Consider the following 12,354-nt stretch of genomic DNA (forward strand, 5'->3'; position numbering starts at 1 on the left):
TTAGCATTGCCAGGCCGGCCCCCTCCGACACACATACCCACATCCATTCCGCATCTATAAAAAAAAAAAAAAATTAGGGAAATTCAGGAGGCTAATAGCTCTGAGGTTGTTTTGTTTTTTTTAATTTGGAAGAAAGAGAATAGAAGAACACTGCCTTGTCTGCAAAAAAAGCATCTTCTGCAGGGAAGGGCGTGAGAGCTGGAAAAGTGGTGAACAACGAGAATTTTCTTTAGCGTCAGTTTCCTCTCAGTCCCCGACTCATGCTCCTCAGAGCCGTCCGCCCTCTGTTCCTTCACCTTCTCTCCTGGCCCTGGCGTATCTCACTGTCTCATCCTCTCCTTGAGTGATACAGCCCCGGAATGTCTAGGTACCGGGCTGTGCCTCAGTTTCTCCGCCTTGCTCTCCCAGTCTCCGGATGCGGGAAGGGCTGGGTCCGGCCGCGCTCCCGCTCTCCGCCCCCACCACGCCCCCGGGTGGAGGCAGCTTCCCCACCCCTAACCACCGTCGGGGGCGGCGGCGTCTAGGGAGGCGGCCCTGCGAAGGCAGAGGCGGGCGGCGCTGGTGGTGAGAGCTGAGCTGGAGCTCGGCAGTTGCGACCACGCGCTGCAGGGATGTCCTCAGCGTCAGGCTGCCCACTGCCACTGTGGATGGTGAGCCCCTCCACCCCGCAGATTCCCACAGCCTTCCCTACCCGGCATCCCGGTGCGCACCCTCTGGCGGCTGCTTTGAGCAGCTACGTTCTTAGAGGGCCTGAGGGTCAGAAAACCGGCTTGGAGAGGAAGGGGTGAGGAGCCTGAGTCCCCGGGCCTTATCCTCCTCCAGTTCTCTCTGTCCACGATCCTTCCTAGTTTAGGAGGAAGGGATGCCTGGATGGGTAAACAGAGAAGCTTCCCACGGTCTGGCGTATTAATAAAGAGAAAGAATATCTGTCTTGCTACCGGGCGGGCTCTGTGGCTCTGTCCGGAGCCCGCGAGTGCAGAGGGCTGTGGCTATCACAGTGTACACTCCAGCATCTGAGCTGAGGCAGGAGTCTCCAACTCTGAGGCTTAGTTTTGGGCACACTCGAGATTCTGAGCTGGCTCCGAGTCGTCAGGGTGATGCAGAGCCACCAGCAGGTGGTACGCAGCTGTGCCAAGGATGGACCCCACCAGAGGGGCCACCACAGGCACCCACCACCAGCCATTACCAGCACTGCAAGAGAAGGACAAAAGAGAGATGTCAGGGGTGACTCCCTTAGCTTCCCCCTCTCTAAGGACTGGGGGCAGTAACAGGAGAGCTCCCTAAAGTAGTTCCTGGGGTGATGGTCACCAGGAAGAGCATTGTCTTGACACCAAGGTGTAGCAATTAGAGAGGAGGCAATGCCAGGAGACCTTGGTCCAGCCTTTTGCCTTAGGGAATTATCTGAATATACTCATTTTGCTGATGAGGTCACTAGGGCCCAAAGAGGTAATATGATGTGCCTAAGAATGCAACCTCTACATCAGTGAAAAGGGCGGAGGGAGGCAAGGGAGAAAGGGGAGAACATGTGGCTTGGAGAAGGGACACTGTCCTAAGAGGCCAAGAGAACTATTTAAGAGAAGAATGCTGGGGACTCAGGGACAGAGACCTTAGCAGAGGGAAGTGAGTAAAGGACAGCACCAGGGAGGCCGTCTCCCACCTGAAGACTTCAGGGCCCCAGCCAGCCACGTAGGTGAAGAGCCGTGGGCCCAGGTCCCGGGCAGGGTTGATTGGAAAGCCGCAGTTGGCACCCATGGATAGCCCGATGACCAGGACCAGCAGCCCCGCCGCCACAGGCTCCAGACCTGCAGGGACTCCCTTGTTCCGTCTGTCCAGGATGGCCAAGAGCCCCACAATCAGCATCCCAGTGCCCAGAACCTTGGAGTCAACAGAAACAAAGGGATCTCCATCAGGTGCCAGGTGCTCCATCTGCCCTTTCTCACCAAAACACTCCGCGCCACCATCCCCCTGGCATCTGGCTTTGTTCAACACAGGCAGCTGGAGTGGGGAGGAGGGTGCCAAGATAGAGCCAACCCCGCACCCCACCGAAACTGAACAAGAGGCTGGGGTCCCAAGGGACAGGGCGAAAGTTGGGCCTCCCAGGTTTCACCCTCACACCTACCTGATCCAGGAAGCCATTGTTCAGGGATAGATAGGGGGCAGGATAGGTGGCAAAGATGGAAGCTGTCTCCTTGGGGCCAGTCACTGTCAGGTTCCCACCTGTATAATTCTGTAGGGCATCTGTGGAGGAGGGGGACACCCAGGGTTTCCATCTTTGTTCATCCAAAACCGAGGCACCTCTACCCACTTCGGGTTCCCCGAAGCCTGTTCCTTCTCTTACCATAGTAGAGAACATAGGTGGCTCCCGAGGCACAGAAAGAAGACAGCAGCTGCACCAACCAGTAAATGGGGAGCTTTGCCCAGGGGAAGCGTCCCAGGAGGGACACGGCCAGGGAGAAGGCTGGATTCAGGTGGGCCCCTTCAAGGATCAAGTAAAGAAAACCAGCATCCATTAATTGTTGCTGCCAGGCACCGTCGCCAAGCAACACTACTATGCCTTCGCACATCCTTAAGATAGATAATATTATTCCCATCACATAGCTTAGGAAACTGAGGCTCAGGGACATTAAGTGACTTATCAGGATCACACAGTGAAGGCAAGATGTGAACCTGGGTCTGTCTGCTCGCTGTAGCCAGGTGCATTGGCACAGTGTGTATCTGAGGGAAAAGAGGACAAGGTCCTGAGCAGAAATGAGCCCCAGAGAACTTCAGGTGGGGCACAAGAAGAGAGCATCTACCCTCCATGCCCTGCCATAGGTTTCTGCCTGGGATTAGCATGAGGAAGGGAGATGGAGAGATACAGAAAGGGGAGAGGCTGGATGGAGCCAAAGGTTTATCTCAGTCCAGGGCACTGGTCAAGCTCAAGGAGATAATATCCATGAGTCACCAAAGGACCTGCCTTTTCACCATCCACAGCCACCCACATTCATATGCACACCTCACCCTCCTCACCTGAGACATTACCAGCCACGTAGATGCCTATTGTAACAGCCAGAGAGCCAGCCAGAAACATGGTGAAGAAGTTGCCTTTGGTTTCTCCACTGGTGACAGCCTGGGCCGCAGCCCCTAGAGTGAGAAGCTGCTGGGAAGAGGAGAAATGAGGAACAGGGAGCCCTGGGGACCACCAGGGGAGGGAGATTGGGAAGGCTAGAGATGCGGCTGACAGAGATGGATGGACCTGAGGGACTGCAAGGAAAGGAGAGAGGCAGAGAGAAGGAATGGAAAAGAAATGGGAGAAGTAGAGGAAGAAGAAAGGGAAAGAAGGAAAGGGACAGGAATAAAAAAGATGAAGTAGGAGAGGAAAGGAGAGAGATTAGGAGAGAAAAGAGGAGGAAAAAGAGAAGTGATTGAGAGTTGAGAGGAAGTGGGACAGCAGGAGAAAGAGATAAGGACACCAGAAGGAGCCAGAAACTGTTGCCCACCTCCCTTGTTTCCTTCCCCCAACTACCCTGCCTACCATGAGCACAAACACACCCAGAAACTCTGCCAGGCACTGTCGGGCCAGGAGGCTGCGGATCCGGAGTTGGCCCCTGATTTCGGCCAGGGTCTTCTCGAGGGCCATGGTGGCGACACTTTCTCTCTGATCACTGCTCCCTCCGTCTGCATAGGCACACTGCTACTACACAACTACTGCTTGCTGGGGGAAAAGATAAGAAAGAGACTTTAAAACCAATTAGCTCAGTTCCTGAACAGCAACTAGCATCTCTGCGCGTGCGTAGGCTAGGAAAGATACAGATTACAGGAGAATGATTGTGAGCAGGCCGTGTACACGATCAGAGCCTGGAGTTTGCCCAAGCTCTGTCTCTTCTGTCCTTCATCCCCACTCCTCACAGTACTAACCTCCCCTATGCTGACAGCCTGAGGCGAGTCCCCTCCTTCGTATGTTTAATATGTTAGTTCTCTTGGTCCTGAAAACAACTCTGTAAAATAGTACCATTGCTTCCGTTCTGCAGATGAGGATACTGAGCCTTAGAATTCCCCAAGATCACATAATTAGTTCATGACTGAGTGAATTCAAATCCACAATGCCTCTCATCTGGAACGTGAAACCTTTCCCCAAAGGTTTGGATGCTTGCGGAATTCAATAGGCATCCAGAGAGACTGGGCTGAAAACCACAGACAGTGGGAATGAAACCCCACGCTGAACGCTTGTACTTCCTTCATGCCGAGGCTCATGTTGCTTAGAGAAGGCTTTATCTGTGTTTCTCTCGCCATGGCATGAGATGAGGCCCGCACACCCACGCTGAGTCCCACCTGCTCTTCTCTGGACACCCACCACTATTATTCTGCATAACACACAGCCACATTCTACTTCTTCACAGCTCAAGCCTCCACTTAGATTCATTCAACAATGAATCTACCTCAAGACTCTGGAGAAAGTGGTGAAAAAAACAGTCTCTGCCCTCCTAGAGCTTATGTTCTAGTAGGTAAAAACAGGCAGTATACAAATTTTTAAAATAGCATATACTGTTTATGAGGTTCTTGAAGGCTGGGACCATGATTTACATAATCCCATGGGCTCTAGCACAGTCCTGGCACATCTGTGTGCGATAATACTTCTTCACTGGGTTTAATGGATACCATAGTGCTCCCTCCACATCCCCTCTTGGGAGCCAATGCGCCTATTCCCCAGTTGCTGGAAATATGAGCTGCTGATACCACACAGCTGCCTCCCTCATTGGGCAATGCCCTTTGAGGCAGGAAACTGCCTCGCCCAGCGTTATATAGCCTCCTATGAGGCCCACGCCCAGTGACAGTACAGTGATACAAAGTCCTGGCCTCTTTGCCTCAATCTGGGACAACTCTGACGGGCTGTTCCAGCTCCAGAGTTCTCTATGAGACCAGTTTAAGCCTCTGTTCTACCTTCGATGTGTGTCAGTTTCTCCTTGTGCTTAATCCTGCTTTCCTCCCTTCCTTACATGTGTATTTCCCAAGAATGCTAGCATGGCCAGATAAACCTTGTTCATGTATCTCTTCATCTTAGTCTTTTTCCAGGGAACCCAATTTAACATGGTTGGTGTCAGGGGTGGTCCTGGCGAGCATACTCTAAAATGGGATTTGTGTAATAGATTATTCACTGCTGGCTGACAATAAGGACTATATCATGGTGGTAGGTGGAGTACGGATAATCTCTAGCATGCTGTAGTGATGCAATTCTTTAAATTGTCAGCAGAAGTAAATTGGGTTACTGGTGGAAAGGATACACACTAGTGCAATATTTCCAAGAGGTGTGCACTTGAGAAGTATGAGGGAAATGGTAACTATAAATTCCATAGAATTAATCACCAAGTCAAGGCAGACTATGAAAGCCATCAGGCCTCCTTAACAGCATTTAAGGCAACCTCAATCTCTTTTTTTTTTTGAGACAGAGTCTCACTGTGTTGCCCCGGCTAGAGTGCCCTGGCGTCATCCTAGCTCACAGCAACCTCAAACTCCTGGGCTCAAGCGATCCTTCTGCCTCAGCCTCCTGAGTAGCTGGGACTACAGGCATGCGCCACCATTTCCCGGCTAATTTTTTCTATATAATTTTAGCTGTCCAATTAATTTCTTTCTATTTTTGGTAGAGACGGGATCTCGCTCTTGCTCAGGCTGGTTTCGAACTCCTGAGCTCAAACAATCCGCCCACCTCGGCCTCCAGAGAGCTAGGATTACAGGCGTGAGCCACCGCGCCCGGCCTCTCTTTTCTCTTTCTCTCTCTCCCCACATCACTTTAAAAAAGAATAAAAAAATAGTTTCATTTTCATAAGTTCTAAAGTGACATGTGCTCGTTATCCTTATACCTCATACTTTATGTTTCCAGGTAGGAGAACTTCTATTAAACCAGAGTTCTTCAACCAGGAATAGTATTACACCCTGGGGAGAATTTTGAAAATTTATAGAGTTAGAAGTTTTGTTGATGTTGTTTCACAATCAAGGAGGGGTGGGTAATTCATACGTTTAGTGGTCAGAGGCCAGCTATTCTAAACATCCTGCAAGACACATGGCAAAGATTTGTTCTATGTCCTACCTGGCTTTAGAATGTCCTATCAGATATACATATTGGTGAAAAACTTGTTTATAATTATGTAAACTCAGAATATGACTCATTTTTTATATGAGCACAAAGAGTTTTTTAGCAGTTTTAATACATACTGAATTTTCTAGGAATGCAATCATTGTGTAAACTGTGGGGAGACAGTTCTTTTGTTTGGAACTTTAGCAAGGACCACTCACTGTTTCAGAAAAACAGTTAGCAGTGGCTAAATTTTGCCAGCTGTGGTGGCATGCACCTGTAGTTCCAGCTACTTAGGCGGCCGACGTGGGAGCATTGCTTGAGCCCAGAAATTCAAGGTTGCAGTGAGCTATGATCATGCCACTGCACTCCAGCCTGTGTGACAGAGTGAGACCCCATTTCCAAAAAAAAAAAAGATAGCTAATGATGACTGGAATTCTGGGAAGACTGCAGCAAGAATGAAAGCCTAGTTTTCAGATTTTCTGGAATCACCACATAAAAACAAATAGATAAAATTAAAGCTCATTAAAAACATATGTAATAAAACTAGGTGACAAAGCATACTTTCAAACCCTATAGTGCAAGTGGGTAGGAACAACATCAATAGCCATTAGACCTGTACAGTATGAGTGTCCGTGCAGGAAGAAATAGAGAAAAGTAACAGGGTATGTGATAGACCTGAGAACCGGAAAACTCCAAAATGTCCCTCAGGTACTCACTGGAAACGTCAGCAAGTCAATTTGAGAACAATAACTTAAAATGGCATGGAATTCACCCCTTCAGTAGTGAGTGATTGCAAGAGGCCTACAGAAGATGATCTGTAGGGATTGCATCAGTCAGGTCCCTGTGAACTTTTAAAACTGACCTAGCTGGACTCGCTTCCAGAACAGGAGAAACTGCTCATCAATTTCTTCAAAAACAAAACCTTGCTGAGATTTGATAGAGATTGCATTAAATCTATAGATAAATTTGGGGAGAATCGCTATCTTAATGAGTGTTCCAATCCATGAACATGGTATATATCTCCCTTTATTTAGATTATATTAAATAATTCTGTCAGCAATTCTTGTAGGTTTTGTTTTTTTGGAGACAGGGTCTTGCTATGTTGCCCAGCTGGACTTGAACTCCTGGGCTCAAGTGATCCTTCCACCTCAGTCTCCCAAATAGCTGGGATTATAGGCATGCACTATCAAGCCTGGCTAATTTTTGCAGTTTTCAATGTTCAACTCTTGCACTTCTTTTGTCAAAATTATTCTTAAGTATTTTATTCTTTGTTATGCCATTATGAATGGGATTCTTTTCTTAATTTTATTTTCAGATTGTTTGTTGCTAATTTATAGAAATACAATTTTTTTTGCAATTTGTTCTCATATCCTGAAACCTTGCCATATTCACTTATTACTTCCAATGGTTTTTTGTTGTTGATTCCTTGGATTTTCTTCTACATATAAGGTAATAGCACCTGTGAATGAAGACAGATTTTTTTTTCTTTTCTTTTTTGTTTTTTTTCCTTGCAGCTTCAGCTCAAAGAAAGAACAGTTTTACTTCTTTTCCATCCCATATGTCTTTCATTTCTGTTTATAACCTAGAGCCTCCAGTACAATGTTGCATAGAAATGGTAAGAGGAGATAGATATTCTTGTTTTGTTTATAATCTTAGTGGGAAAGCTTCAATCTTTCACCATAAAATATGTTAGTTGTAGGTTTTTGTATATACCTTTTATCAGGTTGAGGATTTTAGTTTGTTGAGTTTTTTGTTGTTGTTGTTATTGAGACAGGGTCTCACTCTGTCAGCCAGTTTAGAGTGCAGTGGCAGCATCATAGCTCACTGCAACCTCAAACTCCTGGGCTCAAGCAATCCTCCTGCCTTGGCCTCCCAAAGTGCTGGGATTATAGGTGTGAGCCACTGTACCCAGCCAGTTTGTTCGGTTTTTATCATAGCTAGGTTTTAGATTTTTCAAATACTTTTTCAGCCTTTAGTGAGATGATCATGTGGGTTTTGTCACTTTTTTTGGTATTAATATGACTTACTTCATGAATTGATTTTTTGATGTTAGACCAATCATATTCCTGGGATAAGCCCCACTCGGTCAAGGTGAATAATTTCTTTTATATGTTGCTGAATTCGGTTTGCTCACATTTTGTTGAAAAATTTTTCATCTATGTCCATGAGGGTTATTATTCTGTAGTTTTCTTCTGATGTTATTCTCTGGGTTTGGCGTCAGAAAAGTGAGTTAGGAAGTCATTCTCTTTCTCTGTTTTCTGAAAGAGATTATGCTGGATTTGTATTATTTCTTCCTTAAATGCTTGATATAATTCATCACCAAATTAGACTGTGAGTTTCTTAAAAAAAACTAAAAATAAGATAATAAAATAATTCACCAACAAAGCATCTGGGCTGGCTTTGTGTGTGTGTGTATGTGTGTCGGGGGAGAGGATTTTAAATTCTAACTCTTTCTTTTACTTGATATTTGGGTAGGTCTATTTGGATTTTCTAATTTTTCTTTAGTCAGCTTTGGTAATTTGAGTCTTTCTAGAGTTTTCTCCATATCGTCTAAATTCCCTAACATGTTGGCATACATATATATTCATAATATTCCCTTATAATCCTTTTAATTTCTAGGATATATAGAGATGTCCCCTCTTTCATTCTTGATTTTGGTAATTTGTATGTTTTTTTCTCTTCCAATCTAGCTAAAGTTTTGTCTATTTTGTTGATTTTTCCAAGGAACCAATTTTTTTTATTTCTGCATATTATGGGGGTACAAATATTTAGGTTATGTTGTCCTTCCCCCCCCAAAGTCAGAGCTTCAAGCATGTCCATCCCCAAGATGGCGCATGTCACACTCATTACGTATGTATATACCCATCCCCTCCTCCCCCCTCCCATCTGCCCAACGCCCAATAAATGTTATTCCTATATGTGCACTTAGGTGTTGATCAGTGAAACCAATTTGCTAGTGAGTACATGTGGTGCTTATTTTTCCATTCTTGGGATACTTCACTTAGTAGAATGGGTTCCAGCTCTATCCAGGAGAATACAAGAGGTGCTAGATCACCATCGTTTCTTATAGCTGAATAGTACTCCGTGGTATACATATACCACATTTTATTAATCCACTCATGTATTGATGGGCACTTGGGTTGTTTCCACATCTTTGCAATTGTGAATTGTGCCACTATAAACATTCGAGTACAGATGTCTTTTTTACAGAATGTCTTTTGTTCTTTTGGGTAGATGCCCAGTATTGGGATTGCTGGATCAAATGGTAGATCTACTTGTATCTCTTTAAGGTATCTCCATATTGCAGAACCAATTTTTTTAAATTTCATTGATTTTCTCTGATGTTTTTGTCTGCTATTTCATTGATTTTCATGCTGATCTTTACTATGTTGTTTCTTCTACTTACTTACTTTAGGTTTAATTAACTCTTCTTTTTCCAGCATCTTAAAGTAAAAGATTATTGATTTTAGATCTTTCTTCCTTTCTAATAAAGGCATTTCAGTTGTAAATTCTGCTCTAAGTATTGCTCTAGCTCTATCCCATATATTTTGATATGATGTTTTTATTTTCATTCAGTTTAAGATACTTTCTAATACCCCTTGTGATTTCTTTGACAAATGAGTTATTTTGAAGTGTATTAAGTTCTAAATATTTGGGTATTTCCTAGATTTCCTTCTGTCATTGAGTTCTAATTTAATTCTTTTGTAGTTGGAAAATATACTTTGTATGACTTCAACACTTTTAAATTTATTGAGAATTGTTTATGTCCTATCCTTGATAATGTTCTGTGTGCAACTGAAAATAATGTATACTGCTCTTTTGGGGTTTGTTTTTGTTTTTTAGAGATGGGATCTCACTCTGTCATCCAAGATGGAAGTGCAGTGGCATGATCATAGCTCATTGTAGCCTCAAACTCCTGGGCTGAGGTGATCCTCCTATTTCAGCCTCCCAAGTAGCTAGGACTATAGGCACGAGCCACCATACCTGGCTAATTTTTTAATTTTTTGTATAGACAGGGTCTGGCTATGTTGCCCAGGCTGGCCTTGAACTCACTCAGGTTGGGCTCAAGTGATTCTCCTTCCTCAGCCTCCCAAAGGGCTGGGATTACAGGTGTGAGCCACTGTTCCTGGCTCTTTCTGGATGTTCTATATATGTCAGTTAGATCAAGTTAGTTGATAGTGTTGTTCAAATCTGTTGAACTTTTTGTGGGTTTTTTTGTTTGTTTGTTTGTTTGGTTTTTTTTTTTTTGAGACAGGATCTCACTTTGTCATCTGGGGCTAGAGTGCAGTGGTGTCATCATAGCTCACTGTGACCTCAAACTCTTGGGCTCAGGCAAACCTCCTGCCTCAGCCTCCCAAAGTGCTAGGATTACAGGCATGAGCCACCACACCTGGCCTGTCTAGTTATTCTTATACTTTCTTTTTTTTAAAAACTGGGTCTTGCACTGTTTCCCAGGCTGGAGTGCTGGAGTGCAGCGGTGCAATCATAGCTCACTGCAACCTCGAATTCCTGGGATCAAGTGATCTTCCCACCTCAGCCTCCCAAGTAGCTAGGACTAGAGGCACATGCCATGATGTACCATCAATACAGTTACTGAGAGAGGGGTATAAAACCTCCAATCATAATTATTAAATTGTCTACTTCTCCTTGCCACTCAATTTTTGCTTTATGTATTTTGGGGCTCTGTGGTTAGGTAACAACTTTTATAATTTTTTATTTTCCTGATATCTTGACCCTTTTATCATTATGAAATATCCTTCTTTGTTTTTAGTAATATTTCTTACCATATTTCTTTCCTTTTTTTTTGTAAAAAAGAAAAGCATGTTTTACCAGCTATTAATATAGCCACTCTGTATTATGGTTACTGTTTGTATGGTATTTCTTTTTTTATCCTTTTACTTTCAACCTATGTGTGCCTTTTTTATCTACATATGTCTTTTATTCCAAAGTGTGTATCTTGTGGACAGCATATGGTTGGATCTTGCTTTTTTTATCCAGTTTGAGAATCTCTACCTGCTGATTAGAATTTAATCTGTTCACATTTAATATAATGATTGATGTTTGCATTTATGTCTGCCACTTTGCTCCTTGTTTTTTTTTTTTTTTTTTTTTGAGACAGAGTCTCACTGTGTTGCCTGGGCTAGAGTGCCGTGGCGTCAGCCTAGCTCACAGCAACCTCAAACTCCTGGGCTCAAGTGATCCTTCTGCCTCAGCCTCCCGAGTAGCTGGGACTACAGGCATGCGCCACCATGCCCGGCTAATTTTTTCTATGTATTTTTAGTTGTCCAATTAATTTCTTTCTATTTTTAGTAGAGACGGGGTCTCGCTCTTGCTCAGGGTGGTTTCGAACTCCTGAGCTCAAACAATCTGCCTGCCTCGACCTCTCAGAGAGCTAGGATTACAGGCATGAGCCATCACGCCCGGCCCATGCTTTTGTTTTTGAAGTCCAGTCTTCTTGAACATGCAGTTCTTGGTTGGCAGTTCTTACTTTCTTTCAGCTCTTTGAATATGTCATTCCTTTGCCTCCTTACTCCCATAATTTCTGATGAGACGTCTGTCAATTGTATAGTTCTTCCCCTGTCTTTGATGAGTCTTCTTTCCTTGCAGCTTTCAAGACTTTTTGTCTCTCTGTTTTTTTCTAATTACTTTTTAATTCATTCTTCCTTGCTCACAGACTTTTTCATGTGTGTCTATAACACAGTAGTAATACTCTATACATATAGTACATTAGCTTTTTTTTGTCTTACATGTAAAAATATGGAATGTTTCAAGAATTTGCATGTCATTCTTGCACAAGGAACATGCAAATCTCTGTATCATTCCAATTTTAGTGTATGTGCTACAAAAGCAAGCACTCTTTAAGTAATTTGATTACGATGTGTCTTGAGGTTTGTTGAGATTCTTAGTCTGTAATGTTTTTCATCAAATTTGAGGGGTTTTTTTAATATTTTTTATTTATTTTTATGGAACGCTTCATGAATTTGCGTGTCACCCTTGCGCAGGGTTCATGCTAATCTTCTCTGTATCATTCCAATTTTAGTATACGTGCTGCCAAAGCGAGCACTTGAGAAGTTTTTGGACATTATTTTCTCAACCCTTTTTCCGACCCTTTCTCTGCTGTCCTCTGAGACCATTACATGTATATTGATATGCTTGATGTACCACTGGCCTCTGAAGCTCTGCTCACTTTCCTTCAATCATATTCATCTCAGCTATTCAAATTAGATCATTTCTATTGATCTATCTTCAAGTTTATTAAGTTTTTCTTCTACTCTCTTATTTCTGCTATTGGGTCCATTTAG

General features: G+C 44.0%; 1 protein-coding gene across 1 annotated transcript; it reads right to left on the bottom strand.

Moving 5' to 3' along the window:
* Positions 1-1,046: 1,046 nt before the first annotated feature.
* AQP10 (aquaporin 10) lies at positions 1,047-3,619 on the bottom strand. The gene is made up of 6 exons (XM_012658496.1): positions 3,515-3,619; positions 3,010-3,136; positions 2,339-2,476; positions 2,120-2,238; positions 1,658-1,875; positions 1,047-1,191 (listed from the first exon to the last, which is right to left on the bottom strand). The coding sequence occupies exons 1-6, from the start codon at positions 3,617-3,619 to the stop codon at positions 1,047-1,049; spliced, it is 852 nt and encodes a 283-aa protein (XP_012513950.1).
* Positions 3,620-12,354: the final 8,735 nt, after the last annotated feature.

The sequence above is a fragment of the Propithecus coquereli genome, unplaced genomic scaffold, assembly GCF_000956105.1.
Source record: "Propithecus coquereli isolate 6110/MARCELLA unplaced genomic scaffold, Pcoq_1.0 Scaffold59, whole genome shotgun sequence".
Taxonomy (NCBI): domain Eukaryota; kingdom Metazoa; phylum Chordata; class Mammalia; order Primates; family Indriidae; genus Propithecus; species Propithecus coquereli.